General features: G+C 31.7%; 1 protein-coding gene across 5 annotated transcripts in view; it reads left to right on the plus strand.

Moving 5' to 3' along the window:
- Nucleotides 1-12,677, plus strand: part of Stim2 (stromal interaction molecule 2) — a 169,013-nt gene that overhangs the window by 148,493 nt on the left and 7,843 nt on the right. For 3 of the 5 annotated variants that reach the window (XM_078021165.1, XM_078021167.1, XM_078021169.1), the window contains exons 8-11: nt 2,398-2,565; nt 2,843-2,866; nt 3,290-3,390; nt 3,601-3,839. In XM_078021165.1, coding sequence (XP_077877291.1) covers nt 2,398-2,565; nt 2,843-2,866; nt 3,290-3,390; nt 3,601-3,839 — 532 coding nt within the window. The remainder of the gene's footprint in view (nt 1-2,397; nt 2,566-2,842; nt 2,867-3,289; nt 3,391-3,600; nt 3,840-12,677) is intronic. The other 2 variants (XM_078021166.1, XM_078021168.1) reach the window with 1 other exon arrangement.

A 12,677-nucleotide genomic window follows, 5' to 3' on the forward strand; every position in this document is an offset into this window, starting at 1 on the left:
TATGTGATACTGAGATTGAACTCAGGGTCTCGAATGTGCTAGACAAGCGCTCTACTGATGAGCCACAACCCCAACACTATTTTATTTGATTTAAACAGTTTTCATAGTAGTTATTTTGTTCTTTAAAAAAATTTTGTTCTTAAAAAATATATATATTAGTTGTCAGTGGACCTTTATTTTATATATATAAAAATATATTTTTATACATACATATATAAATCTTATGCATATATTTATAAATCTTGTTTATAGATCATATATATTTATAAATCACATATATAAAAATCACTTTTCACATACATATAAATCACTTAAGAAGCTTATAGCCAGGATAAATAATCACACCCACAGTCAGTCTTAAGAGGGAAGGAATTTGCCCAAGATTTCAGAGGTAATAAATAATAATATTGGGCCAAGAAGCCAGGTTCTCAGATATTGAGGCTGTTTCTTTTTGTGGCATATTGTTACTTGTGACTGTTTTATTTCTAACATACAAAAATTATGTGAATAATTATCCTGTTTTTAAACAGTAATTCCTCATGTGCAAAAGCTACTAATTATTCAGTTTCACTTTGTCCATTCTCATAACTAACAAAACAAGTCAAACTAAGGATTAGGATTTAGGTCATTTGATAAATTTATGAATAATTGCAGAGAAAACAGTTGAATAGTTGCAGTTATTGTCAGTTCATAATTTCTACAAGTTTGAGACATTATTTAATTGTCAGTGTGAAACATTTTTCATCCTCAGTTCATCCTAAAAATACATAGATTCTCTGTTAAATGAGTTTCTTTTTTTAATTTTTATTTTGTTTATTTTTAAAGGGGAAATTTATGGAAATAACATTAAATAAAACACGGGTATAAAGAATAACTTCAGAGGAATGTGTCAAGATATTCCATATATTTCCTTAGAAATGAAAATTGTATGGAAATTTTAGCTTTAAAATCTTGTGAAAAAGGGCTTGCTTATGTACACTTTGGTGATAGTGCAGAGAACAGCATGTCACAGGACTTGAGCTCAAATTTTCTCTTCCTGAGAGATTAGCAGGGACACCACACAGCTTACCCAACCATCTTATTAAACATATTGTCCCAGGCACATTGCATAGTGAATCATGCCAGGCAAATGCTAACTAGAATTTGCTTTCTGTGAATAAGTCTGTCTTATCCTCACTTTTAATATCTTTTTTTAAAAATAATCTATTTAGTGTCACTGTGAAGTTTTCAAAAAAATTTAAAAAAATATTTTTTACATAATTCTTTTTTCGTCAGTGTCCAACAGCTGTTCTTTTTCTTTATCAGGACTTTGTGTATAGTCCTCCTCTTAGTTTATTCTGGCACACAATGAAGTTTATTTAAATAAACTGGGTTTGTTCAGATCAAACATTTATTCCTCTGCACTTCAGTTGGGAGTGGAGTCACGGTTACCTTGGTTAGCTTCGGGGTAGATGATCTGTAGTTGTGAGGCACCAGAAGGAAGGCCTTCCTGGTTCACTTGTTGCTTCATCTGAAGGTCTTAAGTTCTGCGTATATAGTTCTATAAATGCTATCATGTCTTCACACATTATTAGTTTGCGCTCTCCCTAGTTTTAAAATAAATCATTGCAAGAATAGATTATCTCTTTCTTCCATGTCATTTTCTCAGTGAAGCTTTCCTTCATCTATTTTCCCTTAACCAGTATTACTACCTCGCACACTAAGCATTGTGTTTTCTTCTGTTTATTATTGCCTGGCTTCCTTAAAGGGAAAGTCAGAGAACTATCACAATATACTTCCCTGAAGGATACTCACAGTTTCTTAAGGAAAATCAGTCTTATTCAGATTGTATTTTCTCAGAATTTACACATGATCAATACCTACTTTCAAGTAGATTAGCCGCAGTGGGTGGAGTAGAAGTAGTAAAATGGACAGTAGTAGGAAATACACATGTAGCAGTAAGAAATAAGTGGCCATAAAGAAGATGTTGTGAAAAACTAAAGAAAAAAGTATAACTTTAAAAAGAATTAGAAGCAGTAATAGGTACCCCTCTGATTTTGGAAATTTTGTCATATTCCTACTTTATAAATAAAAATTGCATTATAGGAAAAGTGTGATCAGTTTTAAGTTGCTTATGCCCTGGGTTTTTTCTTTCAGTGATCTTGACTGACTACTATAAAATATAAAAACTAAATATTGCAGCATAAGTTAAGCCCTGTCTGGCTTTACAAATTTGCTTAGTGAATGTAAGATACACTTAAAACTTCAGCTTTAGTTTTAATATGAGAAATATATTGTATTTCTACTTGTTGAGTTAAAAAGATGTTTGTAAAGAGCAAAATTGCTTTCTCGTTTAGTCTTTGTACTAAAAATATTCTAATCCTCCTTTCTCCATGCCTCCCTCCTTCATTCTTCCAGGTTCGAATGGCTCTCAAAAAGGCTGAAAAGGAATTTGAACTGAGAAGCAGCTGGTCTGTTCCAGATGCACTTCAAAAATGGCTTCAATTAACACATGAAGTAGAAGTACAATACTACAATATTAAAAGACAAAACGCTGAAATGCAGTTAGCTATTGCTAAGGATGAGGTACCTTTATTTCATTATTAACAAAACATGTTTCTTAGGCTGAATTCTAGAAGGTTTAGTCAACTGAATATAAAGATCTGAATGAAAGTTTTATTGTTGGAGATTCTTTTCTTGAATTAGAATTTATTTTGTAAATTGACTCTTCCAGTTATAGGCTATAAAGTAAGATTGCTGTATTTAGAGAAGTGTATAGCTTTCACAGTGACCTTAGTATCCTTAAAAAATTGTCACTATTATCATAATCATAAATGTTTTATACAGAGCTTTTCTCCTCTAGGTTGCTGCTTCATATCTGATTCAGGTTAGTAGATACTAGAAATGAATGTTTGCCACTTAATAAATTGTGTGGAATAAGAATCAGTCTTAATGTGAATTCTAGCAAAAAAAAAAATGCTCAGTTTACTTACTAACACCTCCATTGCAATAGGATATAGTTAATGTTTTTCTGTTAGTTTTAATAAAAAATTCAGGTCTTTCTCAGCCATAGAAATAAGAAAAAAAAATTCTCCAGAACACAGTTTTGAATTATATTGATTGGCTTAGGAAAGCATGCTTTTTCTTGTTTTCTTTCTTTCTTTTTTTTGAAAACAACTGTATCTTGGCTAATATTCTCCACTAGTGTTATAATTATTAATATATTCTAAACCAACATAAAATTTATTAGTATATGTGTATTCCTTTTTCCCCCAAACATAGTCTTATTTTTCTCCTCTTGGATTTCTAGGCAGAAAAAATAAAAAAGAAGAGAAGCACTGTCTTTGGGACTCTGCATGTTGCACATAGCTCCTCTCTAGATGAGGTAGATCACAAAATTCTGGAAGCAAAGTAAGAATTTTTTTTAAACCTATCTGCTTATTTGCTATTATTTTGAAATGCATACATTTACATTTATCATTGAGCCATACACAATTACAAAATTTACACTGAGATTAGATAATTTCTTCTTGAAATTGCTATGGTCTGTTTGTGTTTCTGCCTTTACAGTGTCCTATTAAAAATTCTTTGCAGCAAGTAATTCTTATATTGATGTTTCAGGAAAGCTCTTTCTGAGTTGACAACTTGTTTACGAGAACGACTCTTTCGCTGGCAACAGATTGAGAAGATCTGTGGCTTTCAGATAGCCCATAACTCTGGACTCCCCAGTCTGACATCCTCCCTATATTCTGATCACAGCTGGGTAGTAATGCCCAGAGTCTCCATTCCACCCTATCCAATTGCTGGAGGAGTTGATGACTTAGATGAGGATACACCTCCAATTGTGTCGCAATTTCCTGGTAAGTAATTAGTTCAACAAAAAGAGTTGGTACATTTTTTTAAAGTAACTTTGTCTACTGTGTCCTTTTAGGAATCATATAATTTGAAACTTCTGACAAAAATTCAGTTCATCCTTCATTTTCTTTTTTTTGTTGTTACTAATTTAAGTGTTTACTATTTGAGAATACTATATGACGTACACATATATTCTTTCTGTATGTATATTACATTTTATATACATGTACTATTAAAAGTATGGATGCTTGATTAATTTGCATAATTGATCAACATATTTATTTGAACAACAGTTTTATATAACTCATTATATTAAATGTTGACTGTGGGACTTTGCTTTTATTTGTGGTACTGGGGATTTGAAGCCAGGGGTGCTTTACTAATGAGCTACATCCCCAGCTCTTTTTAGTTTTTATTTTGAAATAGGATCTTGCTGAGCGTTTGAGGTTGGCCTGGAATTTTCGATCCTTGTGCCTCAGCTTCCTGAGATGTTGGAATTACAGACAGAACAGTGGTGTTCCCAGCTAGGACTTTGTTTTTAAAATATTGCTTATAATTAAATTGAAATGAGGGGGTCATACTAAAAACATAATTGACATAAGGTCAGCATAGTATAAATGCTAAATCAATGTCTGAATTAAGTGCTTAATTTTGAGGGGAAACTTTTTTTTCAAATGACAGCTTAATCTAAAATAGAAATATAAATTTTGGGGCTGGGGTTGTAGCTCAGTGGTAGAGTGCTTGCCTCCCACGCATGAGCCACTGGGTTTGATCCTCAGCACCACATAAAAACAAATAAATAAAAATAAAGATATTGTGTCCAACTACAACTAAAAATATATAAATAAAGAAAGAAATATAAGTTTGGGGAAGATCTTGGAAACCTGAGCTTCATCCTGGGTCTGTATCTAGCCAACTATAGATTTTAAGTCAGTCTTTGATTTGTTTTCAGTGGAGTTACCATTTTCAATATTTGTGGTTTTTAGCATTATATTTTGCTTTTAAAGTTCTGTGGAGCTCCTTCCAAAGATAGTTTTTTTGTTTTTGGCATGTGAAGTTTTCACTATATTGCTTAGATGGCTATGCTTTGAAATGACTTCATTGTAAGAATACATTTCAGTAGGAAAGGTGAAATTTAATTTCACTTTGACTTTTTTACATATGTTCTGAATGTATAGTTGTGTCTTCACTTCAAAATCCCCTTTTTCTTGTTTTTTTGCCTGCCTGATTCATTTTTCCAATATTTGTGACTTTTTAGAAACAGTGTAGACAGAGCAAGGTTCTGAAGAATAGATGACAGAATCTGTTGATTGGTTGAAGACTTATATGGAAAATTTTAGTTTTTGAAACAAATCAAATTATGATATGAGTTATTTTTTAGTTTGAATTTTCTGACTATGATAACTTTCCTGAAGTTGGGATTTAGAAGCGGTTCTAATTTTATAAAATTTGCACATTAATTCTCAATAACTATGTGCTTTGTCATTGCTCTGGTTTTATGGCTCACCTATAAAGCTAGAACACTGAGGCAGTTAACACTTAAAGCAGGTAGGAGGAGTGGGCAGATGGTAAGCTCAGTGAACAATAGAAATGTGTGAGCTCATTCATTTCATTTGCTCCATACTGCAAGTTAGTGGTGGTTACAAAGATATATCTAGATCCAAGCTAGCTCTACAGTTTGAATTATGTTTGTTTATTTGAATTATATGCCCTTAAGCTTATCAAATATAGCAACAATTCATAAGTACATTTATTTGTTTACTGTTAACTGTTTAAAGTTGCAAATTTTCCTGAAAATATGTAATTACTCAGTATCAGAATTGCGCTTGGAGGTACATTCCCTAAATTAATGAGTTTTTTTTCCTTTTTCCTTTTCTAAAAACATTCTTGGGCTGAGATCGTGGCTCAGCAGTAGAGCTCTTACCTAGCACAAAAATAAAGGCATTGTGTTGTGTCCATCTACAAAAAAAAAAAAAAAAAAAAAAGATTCTCTCTCTCTCTTTAAAAACACAGACACACACACACACTCTTTATTGTGTGTGAGTGAGGGGCAAAATAGACATCCGCCCATTAAAAGAAAAAAACACTAAATGTGAATAATTGGTCTAAGTTTCTAAATGATTGTGGTAAACAGAAATTTGAAATTTTTTGAATATGAAAATGTACAAGAGTTGATTTGAATTGTATTATGATATTTTAGAAATGCTGCGATCAAATTCATTATATCTAAGAATTAACTAAAGTTACATCTTACAGTTTGAGAACTCTGCTTCCACCCAGGGGCACTTCAGTGGTACTGCATTCTGCTTAGTTATAAAAGCATAATTATTGGACCTGATAAATGGGAAGCTGTTAACCATAGAATAGAGTTCATGGTAGAATGAAGCTGCTTCATTTATATACACCTCCTCAGCAATTTATTTTTTAACCACAGGGATGTATAAATTTTATGTTTGAAATAATAACATTCTCTTAAGAACAAAGTGAAAAATTCTAGCACATTAATATTGTCTGTTTAATTATATGTGAAAAGATATCAACAGTTAGCTCTGTGTGAGTAGGAGAATGGAGGATAGTTCTTTTCCTATTTCCTAGTATCTGCTAAATGCTTTCATAGTGGAAATGTAGTAGCAAATTATTTAAAATTTCTTATGAAGCCCTTCACACTTACTTAAAACTAGTGAAAATAATATGCCCATCTGCAACAAAGAGAAACAGATTTTAACATTTTACTAATTCATCTTTCTCTCTAAATGAACCACTACAGATATTGCTAAACCACATCATCTCACTCTTCTAAACTATGTATTATTTTAAAGCCTGCTGTACTTACTTGTATTACTTACATGTATGTCCATAGCAGTATACACCATTGTTGTATGTTTTAAGGATTTACATAAATGTTATCATATTTCACATATTATTTTTGTAATTTTTTTCTCCAAAGTACATTTCAAATAATTCCCATGTTTATATGTATCAATGTATTCAGTTCACTGTAACTATTTAACTAATGTCAAACTAAGAGGATCTTTGTGCTTTTTTGCCTTTTCAAACAGTACTACAACAAGCATTCTTATTTGCATCTCCTTGTACAGAACTCTCAAGTTTCTCTAAATAGGCACCTACAAACGGATCACTGATTACCTCTTATTAGTCATTGCTGACTTGCTCACATACCCACTGTTTATGAGTGCTTGTGTACCTCTGTCTTCACCCTTACTTGAAATGATTTGATTTACTTGCCTTGCAAATTCAATGAGTGTGAAATGATACCTCGCCATTCCTAAAATGGTTATTTCCTATAGGGCTGGGGATGTGGCTCAAGCGGTAGTGCGCTCGCCTGGCATGCATGCGGCCTGAGTTCGATCCTCAGCACCACATACAAACAAAGATGTTGTGTCTGCCGAAAAAACTAAAAAAATAAATAAATATTTTAAAAAATTCTCTCTCTCTCTCTCTCTCTCTCTCTCTCTCTCTCTCTCTCTTAAAAAAAATGGTTATTTCCTTAATGTCTGCTAAAGTTGAGTGCCATTTTATCTTTCAGCATTTGTCATTTGACTTGCTTCTTCTCTAAGTTACTTGTGACGTTCATGGAATCCCTTCAAGATTTCTTGCTGATTTGGAAGTATTCTTTATGTTTTCTGGTTATTTGAGGGTTGTAGATATTTTCTCTTAGGTTTTGACTTTTTTAATGACAAACTTTTGAGTCCAGTTTTGTCTTTTTACATTGTTTTCAGAAGATAATAGATTGTAGTTTGCTGTCCCATAACTTTTAGGTTTTCATGTAATCCCTCAATCCTTTAATCTACCTGGAGGTTATTTTGTTTGCAGTATGAGGTTGGACTCTAGATCTCTGTTGATGTGGACCTAAACGGTTGTTGCTGTTGACTTCTTTAACGCCTCTTCTCTCTGTAGACATAGGAATGCTTCTAGCTCTAGCCCCATTGGCTCTACTGTAGTTGTTATAGCTTTATAGTAAGCATTGATAAGGCAGTATCTTCCTGCATTATTCAGATTCAGAACAATTTATTCCTATTCCTGATCAGTTATTCTTATATATTTTAAGATCAGCTTATGAAATTCCATGAAAAGTTCCACTGGAGATTATTAAGAAGAATTAATACTAATAAACTCTACTAAGTTCCTCTATATTTCTAAATAAAATTAGTAATTTATTTTCTCTGTGCTGGTCTTGCATGTTCTTTTTAAAAAGATTAATTTCTAATAATCTTATAAAAAGGGTTTTTTTGTAGTTACACGTATTACTTTTCTTTTAAAAATAATGTCAAATTGCTTATTGCTGATAAAGAAATACTGTTGATTTTAATATACTGATCCTGCATCCAGAAACATTCAGTTTCTTCTCTAGATTTTTTTTTGTGGACAATAAGAAGTTACTTTTTCCTTTCCCATCCTTATGCCACATACCCCCTGTCCAAACTTAGATTTCCGTTGTTTTAAGAGTGGTGACTACAGGCAATAGTGATCCTGATTTCTTATTTTGAAAAGGATGTTTGCAGCAGAGCATAGTAGCGCACGCCTGTAATCCCAGCTGCTAGGGGGACTGAGGCAGGAGGATCACAAGTTCAAAGCCAGCCTCAGCAAAAAGGTGCTAAGGAACTCAGTGAGACCCTGTCTCTAAATAAAATACAAAATAGGACTGGGGATGTGGCTTTAGTATTTTAGTGCCCTGGAGTTCAATTCCTGATACCAAAAAAAAAAGGATGTTTGTAATATTTCAGGTTGCATGATTTTTTGGCTGTTTTTCTTAGATTACTTTTGAAATTAAGGAAACTGATTTCTATTCCTATTTTGCTAAGAAATGTTCTTTGTCTTTTAAATCAATGAGTGCTAAAATTTAACATTTTTTTCTGCATAATTTTAGGTTATCACTCTTTTCCTTTATTCTGTTGAATGTTCATCCATTTAAATAATTTCCAATAAATGTTAGTGAAAGTATAGTTGTTTCAGTGTTGTCTTTTTCTTTTTAAAATTTATTCAGCAGTGCTGAGGATTGAATCCAGGGCCTTGTGCATGCTATCATTAAGCTACCTCCAGCTTTCAATATATTATGTTTATTAAAAAGTTGGATTTGATTTGGTATATTATTTTATAGAGAGTTTTTGCATCTTTAATCATACATTGTATTAGCCCTCAATTTTTCTTCCCAATAGTGTATTTGTTTGATTTTGGTTATATAAACATCATACAGTAATTCAGAGAATACTCCTTATTCTTCTATTCCATTCTTGTGTACCTTACAGAGGTAAATAGTGATGTTGTAGTTAAGAATTGGAACTCTGGAACAAGACTGCTTGAGTTTGGATCTTTATTTCCCCATATTTTAATGGTGTAACCTTGTAGGAGGTACTCTTTAAATGAAGTAATACCTGTAAAACACTTAGAATAGCCCTGCCCTAGAGTAATCACCCAGTTAATGTTATGAAATTTTGTTCTAATATAATAATAGTATGAGATACAGATTATTTGTTCTTTGAAGGATTTAAAGAAATTTCTTGTGAATTGAACTTCGTGTCAGTGTATTTTGATGGGAATAGAGGAAAAGACAGATTTTTAAACTACTGATGAAAGTTCTTATTAAAAATATAAATCTGTTATATGTTTCTAGAATATTGTCTGGTTTAATCTAAGCTTTAAAATTTTGTTAGCAAAAAGTTGTTTACAATATTTTATGGCTTTCAAAATGTCAATTGTATCTGTAAATATTTTTGATCCTTTTAGACTTATTTATACTCCCTAGAAACATTATTAATTCATAATTTATTTGATTTCATTTTTTTACTCCTGAAAAAAACTGTTGGTTTTCTTGATATTCTCCATCTATTTCCACTCTTAACTTTTCTTTCTTTCTTGGAGTTTCTGTTTGTTCATCTTAATATTTATATACTTTAGCTCATAAATTTTTAGTCTTCTTTTTTCCCCTAATATATGATTCTAAGGCTATCATATTCCTGCTAAGACTCCCTGAGCCACATCCACAAATTGTGATATGTATTATTTGATTATCATCTAGATTTAAAAGGTTTCTAATTTCTAATGTGACCCTTCCTTGAAATGTGAATCATTGGAAAGTATGTGTTTTGGTTTCTAAATGTATTTATGTTTTGTTTGGTAATTTTTTTTAAATAAAAACACCTTTATTTATTGATTTCTAGTTGCCAATGTGGTTAGAGAATGGTGCCCTGAAATTTGCTTTGTGACTTAGATGTTTTTGTATATATATCAGAAATCTTGTCTTATGGTTTCTGTTTCTCATACCTCTTTTTAGCTTCTCTATTATCCTCCCGAACAATTAAGGACCTTTAAATGCTTTCATTTTTGTGTAAACTTCTCTTCTCACCTTATATGTTCATATTATGTAGTATTTTCTTTTGTGTGGAATATCCTTCAACACAGTTATGGTTTGTTGTTGCTTCAGTCATTGTTCAGCTATATGTATGTGCTTATTCCTGTTAGTCATTACATTTTGCTTTTTGCTCCCCCCACTTCTTGAAAATACATCCTTTATCAAATTTCTTTAATTGACCTAGAGTGCTTTTGGTCTTTGCCAGAAAATGCCTTGAGAGAGTAATAGTTTAATTAGATATTGAATTCTAGAATAACAGTTTGACTATATTTACCAGAGTATCTTAAAATTATCATTATAGTGGTTGAGAAGTTTGTAGTCAGTCAAGCTGTTCTAATTTCTTTTATTAAGTATTTTGTTACTTTTCTCTGATTTCTGGAAAAATTTTGTTTCATTGTCTTTTCTGTTTTGTGGTTTCACCGCAAGCTGATCAAGTGTGGATAGTTTTTAAAGTTTTCTTTTTTTTGCTAGTATTTGAATATGTTTCTTGAATCTGAAGATACATGTCTTTTGTCACTCTGAAAAAAATTATTAGGCATTATCTTTTGAACATTTTTTTTCTTTAGGCACTCCTTCTAGAGTATTAACTATTTAGAAATTTGTCTAATATTAGCCTGTTACTTACATGTTGTATCTTTACTTTATTTTCGGTATCTGTTAACTTGTCTTTTTATAGTCTTTATCTAGCTATGCTGCATTCAGAGAAGTTTCCTTAGATTTCTCTTCTAGTTTACCAACCTTTCTTCAGCTTTGTTTAATCTATCTTTCATTCTTAAGTACAGTGATTGTGGTTTTCATTTCTCTTAGTTTGTCATTTACCAAATCTCTCTTTTAATGCTTGATTCTTGTCTCATCGAAATTTACTATTTGGGGGATGATTTAAAATTCTTATATTTTTAGCTTTTATTTGATAATCCTATTATATATTGTTCTTGATTAATTATTACAGCTTTTTGCATAGTAAACTGCCTTCTCTATCCTGTTGTATATTTTTTTAACTGAGCTATTTCTAAGTTAAGGCTTGGCATTTTTTCCCCCATAAAACACTTTGTGATATATTGGAGTACCCCTCAAAATGATTTTCTTTGCTTCTGGAAGTAGTTTTAAGGCTATCACCAAATCATTGTCAATTTTTACATTAACATTTTTAGGTTAGGATTTCACATATCCTCTGGTAGTCTTAACTTTTACTCCAAACTAATAGGACATACAGATCCAGATTATTAAATTTTTCACAGAACTCTTTAAATCCCTATATCTAGAGATGATATAGTGAAAAAAATTCCTTATTCATTGGTAATATTTTTTTTCCTAACACACCATTTTACTCAGGAATGTAGCCATACTAGTTGATCTCTTACAACTCTTAATTCCTTACCTTATGTGGACCCCAGTTCAATTTTATATCCCCATGTTAAGAAGCCCTAAACCCTTAGATTAACAAGACTGATAACCTCCCATCAATTGTAGCATCACTCAGAGACCTATTAGTCTCATTGTTTTGGCATCTGAGAATTTGCTTTTATTGCTTACAAGCTAGCTGTGCATTTAAACAATTGCTAAATTTTTTGTAGTGTATTGAAATATTTCAAAGTATTTAAACTGTGTCTGTGTGGGGTGGGGTTCAAGATATTGTGGTCAGATTACCTTTGATTGCCATATTGCTAGAACCAGAAAGTATATTCTTGGGTTGGGATTGTGACTCAGCGGTGGAGCGCTCGCCTAGCACTGGCGGGACCCGGGTTCAATCTTCAGCACCACATAAAAATAAAGGCATTGTGTTGTGTCCATCTACACCTAAAAAATAAATATAAAAAAGTAAAGTATTTCTTATTATTTTAGGTTGTGGATGAAGGAATTCCTTATTGAAAACAAAGTTTTTTTTTCCTCTGTGATAAGAAATACATCACAAAGAAGTTTGTAAATATATGATCATCATATAAATTACTGTGTTTCTTTAGGTAATTCCAAAAATCTTTAAAAAAATATTAAAACTCCTAGGTATGAATGGATGTCTGTCTTCATTAGGAATTAATAATGACTTGAAGGTACCATAAAACATGCATATTTACATGTAAAGCAAAGCTTGTTACAAGGTCAAAGTGTACCACTTTTTAATTTTCCATAAATTTTATGATACAACTGTAGTCATCCCTGTTTAGGACTCTTCAAACAACAAGAGGAAAGACCCCAAGTATATGACTTAATTCCAAATGTATGTGACTGTAATACAAGGATAATTCAAGACAAAAGAGATAGCAATATATTTAAGAAATTTTTAGAAAAAGTTATTGAGTTGTAATAAATAATTTATAGATGTATCCAATTTACTGATTCTCATTTTTGTTATACTCATTAGTAAATTACTTAGAATTTTCTTTACATAAACTATTCAACTCTTTTTATTTATTTATTTATTTTTTTGGAGTGGGGGAACCAGGGATTGAACTTGGGCATTTGACCACCGAGCCAC

The sequence above is a fragment of the Ictidomys tridecemlineatus genome, chromosome 9 (assembly GCF_052094955.1).
Source record: "Ictidomys tridecemlineatus isolate mIctTri1 chromosome 9, mIctTri1.hap1, whole genome shotgun sequence".
Taxonomy (NCBI): Eukaryota; Metazoa; Chordata; class Mammalia; order Rodentia; family Sciuridae; genus Ictidomys; species Ictidomys tridecemlineatus.